The sequence below is a fragment of the Perna viridis genome, chromosome 12 (genome assembly GCF_037379345.1).
Source record: "Perna viridis isolate PV_CMFRI_1.1 ecotype Kerala chromosome 12, ASM3737934v1, whole genome shotgun sequence".
NCBI classification, from domain to species: domain Eukaryota; kingdom Metazoa; phylum Mollusca; class Bivalvia; order Mytilida; family Mytilidae; genus Perna; species Perna viridis.
In genome coordinates, this window is record NC_142456.1 from 21,969,318 (window position 1) to 21,993,233 (window position 23,916).

The 23,916-nt window shown below is 34.4% G+C and overlaps 1 protein-coding gene, 1 long non-coding RNA gene and 1 pseudogene across 6 annotated transcripts; all 3 read left to right on the top strand.

Moving 5' to 3' along the window:
* Positions 1–873: 873 nt before the first annotated feature.
* On the top strand, positions 874–15,639 carry LOC148601688 (sodium-dependent glucose transporter 1A-like). Of its 5 annotated transcripts, none has more exons than XM_088554507.1 (5): positions 874–1,206; positions 4,592–4,718; positions 7,307–7,598; positions 8,834–9,927; positions 12,741–13,944. In XM_088554507.1, exons 2-5 carry the CDS (start codon positions 4,617–4,619, stop codon positions 12,870–12,872), a joined length of 1,620 nt encoding a protein of 539 aa, XP_088410633.1. In that variant the 5' UTR covers positions 874–1,206; positions 4,592–4,616; the 3' UTR covers positions 12,873–13,944. The 5 variants fall into 5 exon arrangements, with proteins under 5 accessions (XP_088410633.1, XP_088410635.1, XP_088410636.1 ...); XM_088554509.1 differs by lacking the exons at positions 874–1,206; positions 12,741–13,944 and adding exons at positions 1,333–1,414; positions 13,961–15,639; XM_088554510.1 differs by lacking the exons at positions 874–1,206; positions 12,741–13,944 and adding exons at positions 1,333–1,414; positions 13,961–15,639 and having other exon boundaries at positions 8,834–9,882.
* On the top strand, positions 13,966–20,971 carry LOC148601689 (uncharacterized). Its single transcript, XR_015916987.1, has 3 exons — positions 13,966–14,063; positions 15,668–15,865; positions 20,832–20,971. It is a non-coding gene; the product is annotated as an uncharacterized LOC148601689 (long non-coding RNA).
* LOC148601690 (sodium-dependent glucose transporter 1A-like) lies at positions 20,855–23,868 on the top strand (annotated as a pseudogene).
* The last annotated feature ends 48 nt before the right edge of the window (positions 23,869–23,916 follow it).

The following is a 23,916-nucleotide window of genomic DNA, read 5'->3' on the forward strand; positions in this document are numbered from 1 at the left end:
GCTGCTCGGGCGTTAAACCCCGACAATCAATCAATCGATGTTGGTTCAATGTTGGCTCCCTATTGGCTCTGGGTAGAACAAACGTAGAATAATGCAAATTATAAAATTTATCAATACTCTCAAGTACAAATAGCTTCTAAAACAACTTATTGAAGAGAAACATAAAATGCAACGATTATTCTGAATATAGTAGGGCCAACGTTGGACTAATGTTGGGTCAACGTAGAACCTTTTTATGATATGAAAGTACTTAAAATTTCCAACCGTCGTGTTTAACCATTGGCTTTGTCTAGTAGAAACTATTTTGGTAAAATGTAAATCAAGAAGAAATATTTCCATAACCACCGACTACTACATTGGGCCAACGTTGGGCCATCCTCGTCTTGCCAATGCCAACTAAAAGCCAACAAACCAACCATCAGCCAACGTTGGCCCAACGGAGGCAAGCTGTCTGTGATATAGTCAATTGTATCAAGCCCATGTGTTTGAATCGGAAACATGGTAATATTACACAAATTCAATGCTAACCGGATGCTGATCAGTACATTTGACCTTGTATCTAAAGACATTATCATGTCCGAGCTAATTGGATCCCTTCCTGCCTATCAGTCAAGTGTTATTCTTTATTTACTTTGATGACTTAAGTTACCCCCGTGGGTCGCTTATGATATTGACCAAAGAACCAGATTAGGAACCAGATTAAACAACTGGCAATTATTCATAGACATCGGGGCCCTGCTAATGTATATGATCTATAAAGTCATGTAACGAGCCCTTGTGCCTGAATCGAAAACTGGGTAATTATCACCGCTAACCGACCATTTCATGTAAACTTCCCGTTCTCGTACCAACAAGAAGCACACGTAGAATACAGGTGTATATTTAAGAGGTACATTTTTATCTCGTATGAAGCTAGAACTATGACGCTATGGCGGTAAACACGGCACAGATCTGCAGCATTATGTGGAGTATAAATATATGCAAATCATAAGCAAATATAGGTACTGAAATTACGAGTGCAAGAAGTCGGTTACAACATTGGCGACTTAAAAATGTCTTATAAAATGTGTAGTTTTTTTCTTTCGGAAACAATTTAAGTTTCTGAAATAACATAAGAACTCTTTTCCACGTAACAGCACTATAAGGAACAGGAGGTTATTTCTGCGCAGGACTATTACGTTCCAAAGCTCATTGGTTGAATTGGTGGTGAGTAACCTACAAAAAAGAAAACGGCATTACGAGAATAATCGTCTTACAAGTATTTATTTTGATTCATCTAATCTAATCTAAACATGTTCTATGTTTTATCATACGATATATAACTTTACGTATGAAAATAGCATGGGTCAGTAGATTCCATTCCATCTTAGATACTACATTCTACAAATAGATAATAGCTTAACAAGTTTCAAAGGTAGGAGTAATGACTTAGTTAATTCAACTTAATTTAACATTGTTGCAATAGGTTTATGTTTTAATAGTTTAAATACAGCATCTAAGTCTTTGGAAAAAAGACGAAAAAGACGAAGAAAGACAACATCATTTTCAATGAATTCTAAAAATTGATGTGATATTATGTTTAAACCGGAACCCATTGTGACTGTCTATGAAATAAGTTGTTCGGGTAAACATTTGTTCGGTCATCAAACGTTAAAAAGAAAGGGACAACTAATTTTAACAATACCTTTTTGTCAATGAAGCCACGACAGTGGCTGAAATTGACCTAGGCATCACATGAAAATCTGGCTAAATATCATAATTTGCAGTATCACTCACGTGCATCCGCGATCAACACCATTATGAATTGAAAAGAGTGAAACATGAAATAGAAAGGAGTAAAAATAACCATGAAATTGATAGTTGATCAAACAACATGCAAGGGAAATTTCGCATCTTCCATTTTATTTAGAAATCCGTGTAATATTTACGCACTATTTAATGACTTGTTTCTTCGGACTGTTGATCACGTGGTAAAATATTGTTGAAGTCACCGGCCATCTCATGTGTATGAACATCTCACGTGACCTTAGAAGAAACGTTTCTGAAGCTGACGGGGACGCCAAACGGGAAATAGTTTGATTAAATAAATTGGGTTACTGCACGAAAGCTCTCCCTAATGTAGACACAATTAATTCACTACAGATACTTTTTGCGAACAAGTTTTGATTATCTTGAGGGAAAGAATGGATATTTTTTTCTGTATCTGTAGCCCCCGCTAGTACCCTCGCGTCATCTCGCCATCTTGGATTTCTCCAGTTCAGCATCATGACAAATCTAAATATATTCTTTAATTTGCCTGACAATTTTTAGATGTAGACTTAAATAGCTGAAAATAGTATTTGAGAGACAAAGTTTTATATATTTTAATATTGAAGGGAAAATGAATCTTTTTTTTCTGCCAATCTACCCGTTAGTACAGTGCTTTCGCGTCACCCTGCATGCATCTTAACAGACGAGCATCATGTCAAATCTTCTGTATTAATCCTGTTTAATTTTTTTTATATTATTGATGTGCAAAATTTGTAAAATGTTCTTTGTACTCTGTTAGTTTATGATAAATAGGTATGAATCCATCATGAGCTCAAAGTCCTGATAATTTGTCCTTTTTTGTTGTGAAATGTATGATTATATTCATCTTAAAAACTTATGAATGTTTGAACTTTTTGGATCAGTTTATAATTATGCAACAACAGTTAAAGTATAGGTATTGCATGCTATACATACATATATGTGCCAACAAATACTTGTAACATGTATTCTTTTCCGACGCAGTTATTTCCAGAATGAAATGTAGAAAATTATAAGTAAATAGAACAAATGTTATTGTGTTGGCTATCTTTTTTTTTAAAGATAAGACTTGTTTACAGTGCGTTACTTGTAAACAGTACAAAAACCTGGTTTCAATTGATGTATTCATATCATTGTTTGTCATCTCAATACATATACACATATTTACAATTAACAACACATGTTGAAAACTGTGTAACATACTTGTTTTTGTCTAAGTTTAAAATAGATAGTAAAAATGTTATTTACCAAAAGTCTTCAGTTTCTGTTTATTTGGAATATTTTGACAGCATTGCATTTAATAAGGATGGGACTTGCTAGTTATCTGATTTAGCCATTAAACAAGTATATGGGGTCCAATAGTACTGAAAGATACAAGTTGTTTGAATGACATGAAAATACAGATTGTTTCTATCACAGTCTTGAATACTCTTTTTGCGTCTCTCAGGACTGCTCCATTTTATGACTTTTTTAGGAACTCTATTTAGTAGAGGTGAAAGAACCTTGATTTGGGTGAACTACTATGTTGATGCTCTGGTCTGATTACATGGTCATAATTCATTTTGAAAGTAATTAGACAGCAAAAATGGCAAATTTACATGCTTTGACACAGGAACACAGGATTCAACAGCGGTTTAACTAAAGAGTCTTTGTCCATGTATGACTAAGGGAGAACTTGGTACTGTATAAATATTTGCTTCAATTCTATGATAAGTAGAAGCAAACGCTATGCAGTGAAGTGATACAAAAAAGCAAAAAAAAAAGTATGGAAGAGTGAATTAACATGTATATTTTTAAATGTGTATCGTCAAATCTGTGTGTGTGGAAAGTAAGAAAAGGTTGTGGGTCATTTTCCCCCATTCGTCTTGTCAACTCAAGAAGTCATGACTGCTCAGCTAATAAACGGTCTTTGAAAAAAACAGTTGAAGAAAAAATGATAAAAATATTTATTTCCCTAGTTTAAAATATTACAATCCTTTTTTATGATTAGAAATGTGATTGTGCAGTAAGAAACAGAGCAAACTATGAAGGCTTCATTGACTCAGTACTTTAGTACTTTGATTAATTAACGCTCTTATAGACTTTTAGGTTTCCCACACGCATGATAAACCTAAATAACACCCCCTAAAAGTGTCTGAATCCGCCACTCACGCACGATAAACGAACGATTTTATTATTGTGTACGTTTAAATTTTTTTTAAGGATTTGCTAAAATTTGTGTCAAGCTCTCTTTATCTTCTAGGCATGAAAACACATTTGTGAAGAATGTTTATCAACTCAATTTACCCTAATTGATTTTAATAAGAAAATGCTAAAAGTAGAAGTAACTGTTCGCCGGAAATGTATTGTTCCACAGAAAAAATGTAGTCCCCTTCCCTACGTGCCGCCTAAAATTTTACTTGACAGCAATACAGATTTGAAACTCGAGGAACAAAGAAAAAAATGATAGAAAAGAAATACAAATTGCCTAGTTAAAAAAGTACAATTTTAGAATAGAATCGGAAATAAATCCTATCAGAGCATAATTATGCATGCATGTGACTTGTTTATCGTGATTTGCTCATTTGGAACTACTCGGCCTTTCTTGTTACACTCGAGAAAAAGTTCAGTATAGGTAAGAACCGAGTATTTTCTGTTAGTGTGCTGCTCTTTTTGATGTTTCAGACTGTGTATATTGCACAGATTTCCTCTCGCTCGCATAGGCCCAGTGCACCAACTTTGCATCGGTCATCGCTGTTTCGGAGCACCTACATATTTTTTTTAGCCACTATGATTCTAGCTTTGCATAAATTCTACTTCTCAGTCTGGTGAATGATTCCACATCCAGTATGAAAGGGACTAATACCGCTCAAAAGACAAGCAGTGGTGACTACTCACTGACAGAGAAAGTTGTGAAAACCGTATTTTTAGTGCTTGGCTATATCATGATAGTAAGTACAAAATTTACGATAATATGCTACTTTTAGATTGACAAAAAAACAAAATATTGTATTGACATGCAAATACAAAGCAATAAGATATTAATCAATTATACAATTTCTTGTGAAGTCTCGAAGTCGCAAAAAATCAAAGAAAATCGATTTTGCAATACAATTCACAAGCAGAAATGCCCAAATCATTATTGACCAGCCCAGCAGTCGGACACCGTTTATTGTACTGAACGATATTTTGTCAGCACTTGATTTGATACGATTCCTCACAAACTAAACAAATGTAGGAAGTATAAAAAGATCATGCCGTACCGTGTAAACAGCTGCCTGACCAATTAGAGCGTCGAAAATATAGATATATATATGCCATTGAATTTGTCTTTTACTTAGTTAAATAGTTCGGTAATGTAACTCAATCGAAACTACTCAGCTCTTCTCCCATTTCACAGAAGAAAAAACATATTTTTTAGTGTAGCAGAAATGGACGAGTAGTAGATCGTTAAGGCCTTTTACACAGTGATACCATGCAAATAATGTATCATGATAAAAACACGTTTATATGGTATTTCCAATTGAAAGTTGAAATGTACAATTTGTTTACTTTCATCCTAGATGATCAAGAAGTTATAAAGTTATAATTAAGTCCTGTACTTATTATGATAATTGTAGAGACATTGGATTAGGTCTTCAAATGTCCCTCACTCTACTGCCAACATAAATGTAAAAGAGTCTCCCTTTGTTCTTTGTGCCTTTCTTTACTGCTGATGTCGTGACCTCTATGGACTGAAAACTCTGGTTTCCGATCTTCTTGCATGCAACTCGAAAAGAACATATTATTTCAAAATTAAATGAGTAGCGTGCAACTTTAAAAAAGTTACCTGATACACGTAAAAACTTGTTTACATGGTAATATTTGTTGCATGATTCAAGTTGCATGCATAGTGAATTCATCTATACTACAACAGGGTATGTAAGTCTCGTCATGTGACCCCGTGATATCACGAGAATGGGTCCTAGTCTACCATTCAAAAGCATGGAGATTTGTCATTTAGAGAGCTTTCAGTTCAGTGTTAAGGGCAAAAATCTTTCTGTGTAAAAAATTCCGATAAAAATGACAAATAAATATTTCTACATAATAAATGTAGTAAGAAAAAAAACATAAACTATACTCGGCGTCACATAAATAACATACTGTTAAAATTTGAATAAAAATATTTTCTACGACTTTATTGACACCTACCGTCGTTTAAATTGTCTTAAATGACTTGCTCATTCGTTTAGCCAAACGGCTTCTCCCTAAACAAGTCGCTTATTAGCTTAAATCATGCGTAACAAATCCTTACGGGAAAATCCCATACTAATATCCGCCATGTTAGTTTCTACGGGACGATTTGTTTACAAACGAAGTTCGTAGGTTCCCGTCGAACACCGGTGACAATCGTCTGCTTGATCAACTTCTCGGTATTGTACGTTGTTCGCGTAAAATAAATCCGAGATATCCGAAATAACGCCGAAATGCATTCTGGGTTCTTCGATTTTTGGACAAACCATTTAAACGTAAACAACATCTCCTAGCAACCCGATCACTGTAAACATGGCCGACTTTTTACAATGTAAATATTGGCACCGAGAATTAAAATCTGACCGGAATTTAACGATTCAATGTGTAGGGAGAAGCCGTTTGGCTAAACGAATGAGCAAGTCATTTAAGACAATTTAAACGACGATAGGTGTCAATAAAGTGGTAGAAAATATTTTTATTAAAATTTTAACAGTATGTTATTTATATGACGCCGAGTATAGAAGATTTTGCATTGTTATATAGATTTTCGAGTACCCGGAAGTAAACAATAAAATACAAATCGGTCTTCGGTTTTCAAAACGTTCTACATCGGAAATTCCGGTAAAGAAAATGAAACTAGAACGAGACTTACATACCCTATTATACTACAACATATTTGTTCATAGTCTCATAGTTTTCCTTTTCTCTTTCGTCTATCCTGGAGGTGACATTTTATAAGCAACTCGGTGGTAGTTTCTAGAGAAGTAGATGAGGGTAACCCTACAGGTACACCAAGTCCTGGTTCCCAGTTTTTAATGGCGTCCGGGTTGCTCTGTTACTTTTGTGTATTCGAACGTGTTATATTGGTTATTTTATGTTTTATGCTGTGTATGTCTATTTTCCCAGTCTAATCTCTGTCCTTGGAATATATTATTTTGATTACCGCTCGAATCTTGGTTTCATTGATAATTTTTTGCAATTACGTGCAGAAAGTTACTAGAATGTAAATAGAATTTCATATAGTGGTATATAATGCCATGCCTATTCTTTATCTCTGACATATATTTCTCTTGATTAACGCTCTAATCTTGGTTCCCTTGAATACTTTTTAATAAAGGATATAAATTACATATATTGTAAACACTGCACTGGAGGAACATTGGGCTGGTTTCATGGTGTTTTACCCCTTTTTGGGTGGGTTTGTACATTTCGTGCAAATTTCGGCAAAAATGATCAGTGGTAACCCCCTTTTAAACCCGCGTTTTAACCTTTATGGATTTGACTTTGCACTGGAAATTATTTGTAGGGATTATTCATGGAAATAACTGGACCAACACAAAAAGACTTAATTATAAAGAGCAACTCCAATTATGAACTGGTTTCAAGGGCCATTTCAGGGAGAAGTGTTGGAGATTTTATCGGTGCCATCTTTGGCGGATTTCTAGTGGATAAGCTGGAGCAATATTGTGACCTCATGATTGCCTTGAGTCTTGACTTAGCTGCTATAAGCACAATTATTGCCCCTTACTGCAGAGACATTTCGCTACTATGGTTTTCATTCGTTTTTAGTGGTATATCTGAGGCGATAATTAATATTGGTAAGTATAAGTATTTTAGTCCTATTCGGCGTTGCGTTGAACAGATAAGCCTTTCAAAACAATCTCGATTGAGTATCAATAAGTTCAAGATCATATGAGAACAACTAGTATTCAAACAGTACACATGGGAAAGTAATTGCTAACATCTATTGACCGAGTGAAGAACTTCATAGTGCAAATGTAAACATGAAGTCCCATGCGTTGATGTACAAAGGACATTGTAGCTAAAAAAAGAATCAACCCTATTAAGATGAGGAATATCATAGGCTATTGTTACATTTATTGTGGAGATTTTTTTTCATTGAAAGATTCGATGTTTTTATATACAAGTATGGTATTGCTAAAACAAATTTGAAATTGTTCTCACCAGCTGCAGCCTAGATTTATGACGACAATCTTTCATCAAACACATGCGTTGAAAGGGTCCGCTAAATATGCAGTGATATTAGACAGTAACTAAAAAACTGTCTCAAACTATGATTGAAAACAATTCGTCAAGAAGCTGATGGAATTCGGACTTGCAGACGTAAATGACGTATGAAATGACCGATGGTAAGGTGGGTCTAATATACCACCCATCGAACGTTATGTGTGCGTATGTCGGATGGGGCTAAAAAAGAGAAGTCTTTCATTTTGACAAAGAAGTTACTGCTTCAGCGCTAGCTAACAAAATTTAAATCACTTAAATTGTCCTTTCCCCTTTCGTCTACCCGGCCCTGACATTTTTTAGCAACTGAACGAGTGTTTCTAAAACAGCAGATGACGTTTACCCTACCAGTGCACCTGGTCCAGTTTTAACAGGACTCCGTATACTCATTTACGTTTGTTTCTGTGTAAGTGTTATTTTGGATTTTTCATGTCTTTGTTGCGTTTGTCTGTTTTCCCCGTCTAGTCTTTATCCATGTGATATATTCTTTTGATTACTGCTCTAATTTGGTTACATTTATAACCCTTTGCAATTCCATGCAGAGTTGAAAAACGTAAAAGTTACTAGAAGTGCCATGGAAACCATGCGTCTTTAATAATTTATAAGTTCATAATTGTCATTACTGTTTGTATATACATTTATGGCAATTTATCCAAACGTTTTGGTCGATAATCACTTTACATTGTTGTAAAATAGCTTATGTAATAATTTGTCTAATTGCAAGCATTTTGGTATGTTAAAATATACTTTTATGGGAAATTGTAGAACTAGCCTTATTACAAAGTAAAAGATAGGTATTTTTTCACAGCTGGACAGAAATTGCTTTTGAATATATGGAAAGAAAGAGCAGCTGGACCACTGCATCTCCTACACTTTGGATTTGGTATGGGAGCGTTCATTGTTCCACAAATTGCAAATCCGTTTCTTGCCATTTTTGAAACCAAAACCACGATTTCAACCAACTCGACACTATCCGTTGAGTTTTCCACCACAACACCAACATTTGAAAAGTATAAAAAAGAGTCTAGAATCGAGACAGCATATTTAATTATAGGAATCGTTGTCGCATCGGTTTCTCTGATATTTTACTCTTACCAGTTTTGTTGTCGTTTAAATTTGCCGGTTCGTAATGTTAAAGACAAAACGGAAAAGAAGACGATTGTTAAAAAAGTGGTCAAGGTCGTTGACCCCGGAACTTGCACTGGTGGAGACCGGATGTTCGGAGTACAAGTCTTTATCTTACTCTTTTTCTATTTTTTCAATGCCGTCGGTGGTGAAAGAATATACGGCAAGTTTATTCGAAGCTATTCAATCGACAAGCACCAATTTTCTGTCGACGAAGGTTCGTTGTTAAACACGGAGTTCTGGATAAGTTTTACGGTTGGTAGATTCGTAGGTTTATTTACAGGGAGGTTTATACCAATCCGTATTCTCATAGTACTAGAGGTCGTAGGAGCATTGTCGACGACAATATTTCTTGAGATATTTGCTAGAGACAGCGCACAAGCTTTGTGGATACTAACTGCGTTCGTCGGATTTTTCGTTGCTCCGCAATATCCTTCCGGCATAGGTTGGGGTGATTTCCATGTCGAATTTACTGGATTTGCAATTACATTTGTGATTATGGGCGCTTCTATCGGAGGTATGGCATACCAGTGGGTAATAGGATATCTTTACGAATATCATGGTCACGACATGCTCATGCATATGATGCTCGGTAATGCCATAATCATGGTAGTATTAGTGGCAATTATGACAATAATGGGAAGAAAACATGGCGGACGATTCGACGCCAAGATAAACCAAGAAAAGAATGTAGAAGTAGACCTAAGTTTAGCGTCAGTTAAAGAAACAAAGGTAACAGAAACGTCTAGTAAAACTAATGACGAAGAAACAGGACAGGTGAATAAAGGATTTGATATATGACTATACTGCATTTCCTATTTGTTGTTTAAAAAAAGATCTTTCATTTAAAATGAGACTACTAGTACACAAACACTCTTTACTAAAGAATTCTGTCAACAGTGGCCGAATTACCATGGTCATTACATAAAAGGATAATGTAATCATGTTGAAATTAGAATGTTTTCTTATAATTTGGATGGTACCGGCATGTTCATGATGGCCCTTTTATATAGTCTTTTTTTGGTTAATTTCACTATTGAAAAAAGAAATTGTACCCAAAACAAATATCAGAATTTTAAAGGAAACAAAATATTGGTTTCAAGTTATTAAATTTTAATGAACAAACAAACAAACAAACAAAAAAACAAAAAAACAAAAAAAAACAAAAAAAAAAAAAAGCTGTGCGGGTGTTTCTAGAAAAGCAGAGGATGTTTATCATACTGATGTTTTTTGTTGTTGTGTGGGTCTGTTTTCCATGTCTGGTTTTTGTTCCTGGATTACACTCTTGATTTCCGCTAGAAATCTGGTTCATTTGATTACTCTTTTTTTTCACAAAATTCTACCCATGTTTCTCTTGACCTTATTTGAGCTCCTTTTGTTTTATAAGAAAATATTGTGTTTATCTCTTTCTCTAATCCTTCAAATTCTGTCGGTTTCAACTGTGCCTTGACCACAACCATTTGCTTTAAGGAGGTAGACCTAGGGTAAGGGACACAAATTTTACAAATCATTGGAACGTTTGAAGTCACCGTTTTGCATAAATTCCATGTAAGTATCAAAGTAATTTGGAATGATTTTATTCTTTTTCAAAGAAAAGCTTGAAAGGGTTTGTTAAAATTGAATATAACATAAACATATCACTGATTTCAAGAGTTATATCTCTTACCCTAGGTCTACCTCCTTAAATACCCCAACTGTCAAAATGTCTCTAGTTTTAGAGTTGAGTCTAAAGTAGCTTACAGTTACCTCCCCTTTATTTCAACCACAAAATCTGTATATTTATCTCATTAACGTTTTTTAAATAGCTATCAATTAATTTGTTAAATAATTCACAAAATCGATCATCTTTACGAATGGAGTTATTTAATTTCTTCTTCTCCTCCCTTTCGATGTAGTACTTGCCCTAAACATAATGTACACAATTTGTTGATCAGTCCAGTCAATTATGGTTGGATTAATTAATTACTTCTACTAGATTGTGATTAAGCATTTCTTCACCATGTGTATTGTTGTTTGTTCTCGTCCATAAATCGCTATATATTAGTCATGTTATTTCTTATTTATATCCTCGAGGGTATTCACCACCCACTATATATGTGGTCAGATTTGTTTGACCCGAAAAAACTATAGGATTTCATTTATCATTCTATCAAAATTTGCAGTATTACAAATATTTAAATTCCTACAATACTGAGGCTACATTCTTTGTATTGCACATGACAGAACCTCTCGATGATGGATTTGGCTTCCTATTTCAATAGTTATGGTTTTGATTGCCTCTAGTTACATTTAATTTTTAGATTTAGATCTTCCTGTGTATTCGAATGTAGTGCTGCGGAAAAGAGGTTACTCCTTGTAACACGTTTACAGCATATCGAAATTTAAATTTATATACTAGTATAATTGGTATTTTTGTGTTTAAAATGCACTCGATCAATGCCAGTACTTGGTGGACCAAAGGTCCCCGAGGGTATTCATTAACCTACTAGTCTGTCCCCGAATTATATCTGATTTCATTTATAATATTTATCAAAATTTGCAGTATTAAAAATTTCAAAATACCTAAAATACTGACACTTCATTCCTTGAAAGGTACATGGTAGAACCTCTCGGTGATGGATTTAGCTTCATATGTCGATAGTTTTGGTTTTGAATACTTCTCGTATAAAATAAATTTTTGGATTTAGATCTTCATATATATTTGATTCTAATGCTGTTGTTGAACAATTACTCCTAGAAACACGTGTACGGCATATCAAAATTTACAATATATATATATATATAATTGGAATTGTGAATTCAAAATCCACTTGATCGATGTTAATGCTGGCGAACCAGTCTGATCCCGAATAATTTCAGATTTCCTATATCATATTTATCCAAATTTACATTATTAAAAATTTCAAAATACCTAAAACAATGAAGTTTCATTTCTTGAATTGCACATATACGAACCTCTCGATGATGGATTTGGCTTCCTACTTCGATAGTTTTGGTTCTGAGTACTTGTTGTATATATTTAGATCTTAATATACATTTGATTTTAATGCTGCTGATGAGAAGTTACTCCTTGTAACACGTATAAGAATATCGGAATTTGGAATATATATAATTGGTATTTTTTGTATTTTTAGAGTTTTTAGATTTTTCAGGTTTAATGTCATATTTCTCAGATCTAGAGCTCTATTGAAATATTTTCGCAAAATTTTGAACCACGATATCGTGATATTTTCACATACTTTCTACATTCTTGAATAAATCAGTTTTCATGGTGCAGATGGATACACAAATCGTGATGACTATCTATTTTGTCATTGTTAACTTTATGCATGTAAAACATCATAAAAGTACAAGCTAAATCTACATAAACAACTGGTTTGAACTACAAGGTCAAACACTCGTTAATTAATATCTTCATAATATCAACCCCGACAATGAAATGTATTAATTACAAAATTGTTTTGCCATCAGAGTACACGTATTTTTTTTTCATTTCAACATAAATGTTGTGACAATGTCTGTTCATTCATACGAACGGGAGCAATATGATATGCTTTATTTTTCTCTTTTCATTCGAATACCGTTTGCAGGTAAGTATATTTTATAAAGTTTTTGATGTAAGGAGTAACCAAGGGAACCAAGGTTTTAGCGGTAATCAAAAGAGTGTAATACAGGGACAAAGACCAAACATGGAAAAGAGACATACACAACAAAGAACTTAAAGTAACTAAAATAATACATACAAAGTAACAGAAGCAAATGAGATACTCGGATTCAACTAAAAACTGGGAACATGGACCAGGTGCACCGGTAGGGTAAGCGTCCTCTGCTTTTGTTGTAAGTTATGCCAAACACCTCTCTAACTTCTGGGAATTTTGGCAATTCATTGCATGAAAGTCATCAATTCAATTACTCTAAATGCTTTTTATTTAAAACTTAAAAAAAGGAAAAATTGCTGGTATTTTACCGTTCCACAGACAAAAGGTAGTAATATCACCCTAAGTGGTGTCAAAAATTTTACGAAATTCTGGAACAGTATCTACCTGAACTTGAGGAGAGGAAAAAAGTAATTGAAACAATAATCAATTAGTGTAGTTGAAAGAATATAATCTTAGAATATGATCGGAAATAAATCATGTTAGAGTAATCAAGGGAACCAAGGTTATAGCTGTAATCAAAAGAATGTAATCCAGGGATAAAGACCAGACATGGAAAGCAGACATACACAACAAAGAACATAAAGTAACTAAAATCATACATACAAAGTAACAAAAGAAAATGAGGAACTCGGACTCCACTAAAAAATGGGAGCATGGACCAGGTGCACCAGTAGGGTAAGCGTCCTCTGTTTTTTTAGAAACACCAGCCGAGTTGCTAATAAAAAATCAGTTTATGTATTCAATACACAGTTCAATACTATAAACGTTGTCAGACTGTTCTTACGAATAGAGATAATGGGTTCTCTTCTAATCAAAGTCCGTGCTGCTCGTATCTTTGTGTACACTTGTGAACCTTGTGCTACAGCATATGTATCTTGTTTATTGTGTGTTGCTGCATTGGAACAACTCACCCTTGTACAGTTTAGTGTAGCGTAAGACCGTGTATTTGTTATAAGTGTGGTGCTTTCTTTTGAAGTTTCAGGCCGTGTACAATGCACATATTTTCTCTCGTTTGAGTGACATGACGTCACCTTCTCACCTAGGCCCAGTGCTCCAAGTTTGTATCGCAACGTCAGCTTTCTTTCGAAGTTCCTAAATTTATTTTCAAGCACCTGTCTTTCTGTTTAGTTTGCATAAATTCTACTTTTCAGTAATTATCCTGTATGAAAGAGATAAAAGAGACTAATGCCACTCAAAAGACAAACAGAGAAAGTTATGAAAACCGTATTTTTAGCGATGAGCTATATCATGGTTGTAGGTATAAATTTATTATTGAAGATGTATAACATAAAAAATATTCATACTGTATTGATTTGCATTTTATATAATTTCCTGATAAATGAAGTTTGGAAGTCGTAAAAATTAACAAAAAAATCTCAATAATAGAAATCGTAAGAACAGTTTGACATCGTTTATAGTATTGAACTGTGTGTTGTTTCGTTTGTTGTCAGTTAAACAGTTTTAAACTGTTACAGTAATTCAACCTTTTTTCGGTGGAGAAAGTATGGTGTTGCAGCGTTCTCGGTACTTTTTTTTATGAATAATGCAACGTCATTTTAATATTCGGGTAAAAAGGCGGATTCTGAAAAAAAAAATTCTTAAAAGATGTGTAAAAAATATTTTGATGATTTGACATGAGTTCCTAGTCTTGCAATCGATTCTACGTACAGTACCTTTACTACAAGTGTGATATGTAATTCTTCTTTTTATTGCTGGATATCAAAAAAAAAAAAAAAAAAAAAAAAAAAAAAACGCACTGATTGTTAGTTGCAAGTATTTAGCTTTCTTTAAAGCTATGGATTGCTTCGCTGTGTCATATATTTATTTCGGAAATCCTTCTTAATTTAACGCATATGTTTTTATATCGTCAAACTGTTCTCAAGTATCGTTTAAAAAAACAATATGTGCAAACTGTATGAAACGACATACAAAATTCTATTTAGATAATAAATACTGCTTTTGGCGAGAAGAAGCGGCATTCCACACTTGCTATATATAGGTCAACACACACAATTAACCAAGACAAGACAAAGCTGTGTGTATTTCTATACATAGATCATTCATCATACAATTAAAAAAATGATTTTGCACTGAAAACTATTTTTATCATGAATGCATTTTTATCAGTACATGATCATTTGAATTATTTTATTAAATTGAATAGTTTTCTGAGCTACCACACCATATAAAAAGTATATGTATATATATTGATGTCGCCTGCAGAAGCATATTTATTTCATCAAGTTTGACATTTTTGTAACAGTTTTGGAATTTTGGCTTTTTCTAATGTACACATTCTATTTTTTTTCATGAGGGACTGACATACACAGTTGATTTTATTTGCTTGTTTTTTATTTAATCTGATTGGAATCGTTTAATGGTTTCTGTTCCGACATTGGTGTTCAAAGATTGACCAATAAAATGCCATTTTATACAATACTATTTTCGAGTCGCAGCTTCTGATTGCAAGCACTTGATTTAATTAATTCAAAATAGCGTGTATATCACTTGAAACTGAATTCTGCGCTTCTGGAAGCGAAGCAATTATTTACCCGCTTCAAGTTTTAATAATCGCCTGTTATTCTGTCTTTCACCATGTACGCCTGAAACTAAAGATGGTCATAATTTAGGTGCATTTACTTATTCCTCTGAGCATTAAGCAATGACCAAATTTAATTTAAGGTATAGATGTAAATGCTGTAGTTGCAGATCCAGACTATGATTCCGGAGGTTGAACTTTTTCTTGAAAAAAAATTTCTTTTAAAATTGGGCAAAACTGAGCAATCATACCTGCAGACCTCTTTCTAACCACCTATTAAACTTTCTGGATCTCATGCTGCTCTGGAAATTTTTTGTAGGGATTATTTACAGAAATAACAGTATTAACACAAATAGACTTAATAATAAAGAGCAACTCTAATTATGAATTGATTTCAAGAGCAATTTCAGGACGAAGTGTTGGAGATTTTATTGGTGCCTTCTTTGGCGGATTTCTAGTGGATAAGTTGGAACAATATTGTGACCTCGTTATTTCCTTGGATCTTGATATTGCAGTTGTAAGTACAACTATCGCCCCCTACTGTAGTGACATTTCGCTAATCTGGCTCTCACATGTCTTTGGTGGTATAGCAGAAGCAATAATTTGTATTGGTAAGTATTTTAGTCCAATTAGGCTTTGTGTTGAACATATAAGCCTTTTAAAACCATCTCAGTGATGTATGAATAGACTTTAGGTTCAATTTCACACAAGTATTCAAACAATACGCATGAGTAAAACAATTTCTATGATCTATACACCGATCGAAAAACTTCCTATTGCAAATGTAAATATGAAGTTCTATGGGTTGATGTGCGAGGTACATCACCAATGAAACCAAAACCCTATCTATGAAGATGAAGATTGTCATGGACTGTTTGACATAGTGTTTGGTAGATATATTATTTATTTACTTGATAGGTTCCCCGTTTTAATTTATAACTCATTAAATGAAAGGTAATATAGCTAAAAGGCAAATTTTAAATCATTCTCACCAGATAATGTAAAGTTTTTTTGCGACGACAATCTTTCATTAGAAAAAAATGCGCTGAAAAAATTCCGCTAAATATGTAATGATGAATTCGTCATTGGGCTGTAATAAAAAGGAGTCTCATTTTTGCCAAAAAAGTTATTGCTTCAGCTTACCGAATTAAAAAATATCAGTTGTACTTTACGTTTACCCTACCGGTGCACCTGGTCCTTGTTCCCAGTTTTTAGTGGAGTCCGAGTTGCTCATTTGCTTTTGTTACTTTGTATGTATGATTTTAGTTACTTTATGTTCTCTGTTGTGTAAATCTGTTTTCCATGTCTGGTCTTTGTCCCTGGATTGCATTCTCTTTTGATTGCCGCTATAACCTTGGTTCCCTTGATTACCCTTTTAGTTACTTTATGTTCTTTGTTGTGTATATCTGTTTTCCATGTCTGGTCTTTGTCCCTGGATTGCATTCTTTTGATTGCTGCTATAACCTTGGTTCTCTTGATTACTCTTTTAGTTACTTCATATTCTTTGTTGTGTATGTCCGTTTTCCATGTCTGGTCTTTGTCCCTGGATTGCATTCTTTTGATTGCCGCTATAACCTTGGTTCTCTTGATTAATCCTTGAGTTACTTTATGTTCTTTGCTGTGTTTGTCTGTTTTCCATGTTTGGTCTTTGTCCCTGGATTACATTCTTTGGATTACTGCTATAACCTTGGTTTCAGTGATTACTCTGTCTCCCCTTGTTTTACCCCAAACGTGACAAATAACAACTGCTTGATTGTTTCTAAAAAAGCAGCAGACGCTTACCTTACCGGTGCAGCAAGTCCATGCTCCCAGTTTTTATTTCAGTCCGGGTTTCTCATTTTTGTTTCTTTGAACGCGTTTTTTTTTGTCTTTATCCTTGGAATATATTCATTGATTATCGCTCGAATCATGGTTCCCTTTATTACTTTTGTAGTTACATGTAGATTATAAAAAAAAATGCAAAAGTAACAAGAGGATAAATAATATAAAATTTCATCAAGTGGTGTAATACCATCGAAACCATGTATTTGTTTTTTTTTTTTATAAATATTACTCATACAGTTCTTTTTATTCATGATTGTCATTAAATTTATTTCATGTATTTTTGTATTATGACGTTTAAGTCAATGGTCCACATACAAACTGGGTGACCCCCTTGGGGATTTTTAAAACCTTTTTTATCATTATCTATAAGACAATTGACCTGTTTACGAAATGGCAATTACTGCAAAGTATGACATATTTCAGTTCATCTATGGCAACACCGCCTGCACCAAGTCCAGCGCCCTAGACCACTCAGCCAGCTAGGCTATATGAAAATATAGCTTTCGCTGGCCGGGTCATTTCTCTTCGTAGGATTAATCTAGGGCTGTAATTTAGTACACGATGTATGGTAGTATGGGAGAGTTCATTTAGATGTTATTATGTAGGATAGAGGATCAAATAAATGATGCATATCACAAAAAAATAAATATTATACAACGTCTCAGGGCGCTGGACTTGGTGCAGGCGGTGTTGCCATAGATGTCACAGCGGTACGAGTTCGAGTCCCGCGGAGGGAACGACCAAAAATTTGCATCGCAAATTTGACAGTATACCAACGTCTCAGAATGTGATCCTGCATAATAACACCTAAATGAACTGTCCCGTACTACCATACATCGTGTACTAAGTTACAGCCCTAGATTAATCCTACGAAGAGGAATGACCGGGCCAGTGAAAGCTATATTTTATATAGCCTAGCTGGCCGAGTGGTCTAGGGCGCTGGACTTTGTGCAGGTGGTGTTGCCATAGATGTCACAGCGGTACGAGTTCGAATCCCACGGAGGGAACGACCAAAAATTTGCATCACAAATTTGACAGTTCTTACATCGTTTGGAATTTTTCAGAATTTTTACACACACACATATATATATGATTGTAGAACCTTTTGGTGCAGAATTATTGCTCCCTATTTCGATATTTATTGTTATGAACTATTCTGGCATACACGTTTTGGTTTGATTTAGACATTACTGTGTATTAATTTCTGATTTTGATTATCAGGAGTTTGCAGCATGTAACGAATTTTAAAGTGTATGATGAAGAGGACATCACAAATTCACATGGTAGAAAATCGGTAGAACCATTGAACTACAATTTATACTGACACTTTATTATTTTCTAATCCAAAATAATGTCAGACTTTTTAATTTAACATACACATCTTTCATCACACTGGTTTGCATCCTTTAACATTTGAAAGAGTAATCAATGCAACCAAGATTCTAGCAGTAAACAAAAGAATGCAATACAGGGAATACATATCATATAATCGGAAGGGGTAATCAAGGGAACCAAGGTTATAGCGGTAATTAAAGAATGCAATACAGGGAACACATATCATATCATCGGAAGGAGTAATCAAGGTAACCAAGGTTATAGCGGTAATCAAAAGAATGTAATACTGGGAGGAATACATATCATATCATCGGAAGGAGTAATCAAGGGAACCAAGATTCTAGCAGTAATCAATAGAATGCAATACACTGAATACATATCATATCAGCGGAAGGAGTAATCAAGGGAACCAAGGTTATAGCGGTAATTAAAGGAATGCAATACAGTGAATACATATCATATCATCGGAAAAATAGAAAACCCTTGAAGACTGAAAAACCCTTGAAGACTGGGGCTTTTTTTTGTATTAAACATGGGTTACAATAATGCAACGCATTAGATATTCTCTGGTAGAACTTATCGGTGATCGTTTTGGCTTTCTATTTCGATATTTTTTTTAATTCTTCTCAATAGAACCTTATTTTGAATATGAACTTCCTTAGTATGTAAATCTAATGCTGCCAATAAGACGTTGCTCCTTTGAACACAAGAGCATCATACGGGAATTTGCAATATCTATATAGTTTGCATTTTAACCTAGACAGTAATGGCCAAATATCTTGATATTTTTTTTATATAAGTATCAAAAATGATAATTCATAAATTCTGCGGGGAGGAATCGTGCTTCCCTATGACCTATCGATTGACATTTGTTGGCATCACAATAACAGTATTATATTTTATACTGAGTCCAACTTAATGGGGGCATGGTTAATAACTATAAGTTTCCACGGATTATAGGCGATTATTAATAATATTTAGCATAAATGAAAGCAAATATTTTCAATGAACCATAAACTGGAATGTTGTTTTCTTAGGTATAAAAAATAAATTGGGACTAGGAAACCTACAATATATTTAAAGACTTAAATATAAAAATTAAAAAAAAAAAAACAACAATTACAAAAAATAACAACAAATCAAACGCCAAACAAAACCAATTGGGTCATCATTTTCGGACTGACAAATGCTCGGGAGGTTTTTATTGGTGAAAAGATAATAGCCACATCGTGGTGCCAATTTACAGCCAAGATAAAAGGGCTATTCTAGTTTACCAAATTGTTTGGATTATTTTCCATAGTCTAATAAAAGGATGACTTAAGAATCTTAAGAAATTACAATATCATTTTTACGTTCGTGATTCAAACATTGGCTTAAACTATCAAATATTCCGAAAATTTTATATCCCAACAATTTGATTTAAAAAGATGCACACAGGTACCACATACACATCTGAAAATATTCATGGCGAGTTTGTAACCGGTGAATCGTCTTTGACATTGAACGTACGGACACCGCTCGAATCACTGGGGGTCACCATAATTTGATCTTCAACAGATAAATTCTATATAAATTGGTAATAACTATTCATAAAACTTGCAAAGAATAAAAACATACAATGATACCACAGTTTTCAAAATATCAGTCCTAAACTGACCAGAAAAGGGATAAACATTAAAAATAGTAAAACCGAGAAAAATCTGAAATCGTCAAATTGTCCTTCTCTGTCGGAAATCACTTTTTGTTTACAAATTTTGCCTTTTAATGAATAATGAATAAATCAATTGTTTGTAAGCTACTCATGACATTAAAAAATCAGATTTGGCAATCTGCAATTGAAAATGTAATTTTTCAAAATTTTGGTAACTACGTAATGGGTTAATAAGAATAAGTTTATGTAAGCAAAAAAGGTTCCATAATGATTTTTGACGTGCTACCGTCCGATTGAAAGTTACTCGCCTGTAAAAACTAAAATACTAAATTTAGGCATTCGACCCTATTTTTTATGAAAATTGAATACTTTGCAGCTATTACCAGATGGCAAACACCTAAATTAAGAAAGTAAACATATTTTAGTAGCTAAAAATCTTAGTCCCATAAATTCCAAAGATGGGTCAGTGTTTCCATATGTGGCCCATTTACTATATGGTCATTTATCCAAACGGTTTATCTTATAAAATCAGTCGATAATTACACCATTTTAACTTTGTTATAAAAATAGCTCATTTTGTAATACTTTTTTTCTGATTGTTGGCGTTTCGACATGAATGTTTCAGCTTTTATAAACAAAATTAAGAACAAAAGATTTGTTAAAATTTTCACAGCTGGACAGAAATTGCTTTTGAATACATGGAAAGAAAGAGCAGCCGGACCACTGCACCTCCTCCACTTTGGTTTTAGTATGGGGTCCTTTATTGCTCCTCAAATAGCAAATCCATTCTTGCCGTTCTTCAAAACCAAAACACGAATTCCACCAAGTTGACACTTCAAGTCAGTTATTCCAAAACACCAATATTTGACATGTATGAGAAACAGTCTAGAGTCGAGACAGCATATCTAATTATTGGAATAGTTGTTGTTTCGGTTTCTCTGATATTTTACTCCTACCAGTTTTGCTGTCGTTTACAACTTCTAGTCCGAAATGACAAACCAAAACGGAAAAGGAGACGATTGTTAAAAAAAGTGATCAGGGTTGTTGACCCCGGAACTTGCACTGGTGGTGACCGGATGTTTGGAGTACAAGTCTTTATCTTACTCTTTTTCTATTTTTTCAATGCCGTCGGTGGTGAAAGAGTATACGGCAAGTTTATCCGAAGCTATTCAATCGACAAGCACCAATTTTCTGTCGACGACGGTTCGTTGTTAAACACGGAGTTCTGGATAAGTTTTACGGTTGGTAGATTCGTAGGTGTATTTACAGGGAGGTTTATACCAATCCGTATTCTCATAGTACTAGAGGTCGTAGGGACATTGGGGACGACAACATTTCTTGAGATTTTTGCTAAGCTTTGCGCACAATCTTTGTGGGTGCTGACTGCTTTCGTCGGATTTTTCGTTGCTCCACAATTTCTTTCCGGCATAGGTTGGGGTGATTTTCATGTCGAATTCACGGGATTCGCAATCACATTTGTGATCATGGGCTCTTCTGTCGGAGGCATGACATACCAATTGGTAAAAGGATATCTTTACGAATATCATGGGCGCGACATGCTCATGCATATGATGCTCTGTTATGCCATAATTATGGCAGTATTAGTGGCAATTATGACAGAAGTAGGGAGAAAATATGGCAGGTGCTACACGAAGAAGATTAAGCAGGAAATGAATGGAGCAGCAGGCGTAAGTCAAGCGTCAGATACAGAAACAAAATATTCAGAAAATTCTAGTAAAATCAACGAGCAAATGGGACAGGTGAATAGAGGATTTGACTTATAAGTATACTGGATATTCCAAATTTTGCACTAAAAACGCGATCATTCAAGCACTCTTCAGTTATGAATTCTGAAAAAAAAAATATCTCGATTTTTATTATCATTTGACGAAATAAGATAGGATGTGATACACTTTTAATGTCTCATGTTTTAATTAATTTCTGCCATGGCAGTTCCGCTTTGTTGGAACCAGCTTGTTCACGGACACGTTTTGGGAATTTTTTTTCATTATTTATGTTAAATAGTTTTTCAGTAGTGAAACAAGGTTCATAACAAAAATGAAAGATGTCAGTTAAGAAATGCAAAGCAAAACAAACAAAACAAATAAACAAACAAACAACAAAACACCCTCCAAAGTAAAATAAAATAAAACAAAAAATCCCCCCCCCAAAAAAAAACCCCAAAAAAACAAAAAAACAAAAAAAACAAAACAAAACAATACATTATGAATGTATATGAGTAAAAAGAAAAATGATTCACGTTAGTACTACAGACACTCCGAAGTCATCCTCATATCTTGACCTACAGTTAGAGATCGATGGTAAAGGAAAACTATTGGCCAAACTTTACGACAAACGTGATGACTTTTCATCCCGTATTGTTTCCTTTCATCTGTGGCAATATTCAATCAGCACCTGCGCATGGAGTTTTCATATCACATCTCATACGTTATGCCACGGCTTTCCATAACTACCCAGACTATTTTACCGCGCTAGACTTCTTACACATAGGCTTCTAAAACAGGGTTTTGTCGCTACAGATTTATGGTCGTCATCATGAACTCGTGGGTTGTTACGTTGCATCCATCTGCATCATGAGAACCGATTTGTTCAACTCGGCGGGTTTTTCTCGAAAAGCAGAGGACGCTTCACCTACCGGTGCACCTGGTCCATCCTCCCGGTTTTTAGTGGAGTCAAAGTTGCTCACTTACTTTTGTTGCTCTATACGTATTATTCTGGTAATTTTATTTTCTTTGTTGTGTGTATCTGTTTTCCATGTCTGGTCTTTGTCCCTTGATTACATTCTTTTGATTTCCGCTAGAATCTTGATTCCCTTGATTACTCTTTCACATGAGTTTCAACTGAATAAAGATGAAAAAGGGACAATGGTGTCGTGCGTCATTAGTTTTTTACGATAATGTTACCCCCCAAAATGATCAGAAAATTTCATTAAATTTCATCAAAATTTTGATTTATGAATCGATTTTTCGAGTTAATGGGGCTTTTAAAAGTCAAATGCGACACATTTTACCCATTTTAATGTACACCCCCAAACCTAGCAAAACACTTACATAGTAATATAGAGTGTGCGGTGAAAATACCCACTCCCGAAGAAATGTTTGGAATGATTTTTCGAATCATTTGGTAATTAGGGGCCTCTTCGATTCTTATCCTATGGCAAATGTCTAATCATAATCAAAATTCAAAACTGCAACCAGCATGAATGATGAGTTCATACTTTCCCTAGCTGTTCAGAGTCCAACGACCACTGTGGTCGTATCTAACGGGGCCTTACGAAACATTTTATTTTAATGTCTCTACAATTGTTGAAACTGAAATTCTCGTATATACGTTGATTCCATGTCATTGTCGGGATTGGCCGAAGATGCGCCGAGCATGAAAAGGCTCGTACTGCGACGTCGTCCAATAACTAACGTCATTTTCTTGCCTGGCCCGGGTTTCATCAAAATATCAAATTGAGATGTTTTCCTAAAATTTGCCATTTCAGGTGATTTGAATTTAAGAAAAGATTTTTTATTAAACCGGGCCCAGATCAGATAAAAGAGTTATATTCTCCTGTAACGCATCAGGTCGAGAAGGCTGCTAGAATCCGATGTACACATGTTTAAGTAGATGTACACATGTTTAAGTAGATGTACACATGTTTAAGTAGATGACGGCCATCTTTAATTGATAAAGCAGCTTTTACATAACATCAAAATTAATTTGGTTTAAAATTACAGATACCGTGAAAATGA

Excerpts from the sequence above, each read along its gene's own strand:
- LOC148601688 (XM_088554507.1), top strand. The coding sequence starts at position 4,617 with ATGAAAGGGACTAATACCGCTCAAAAGACAAGCAGTGGTGACTACTCA. Across the intron at positions 4,719-7,306 it reads TGCTTGGCTATATCATGATA|GGATTATTCATGGAAATAAC; the intron begins GTAAGTACAAAA and ends AATTATTTGTAG. Across the intron at positions 7,599-8,833 it reads TGAGGCGATAATTAATATTG|CTGGACAGAAATTGCTTTTG; the intron begins GTAAGTATAAGT and ends ATTTTTTCACAG.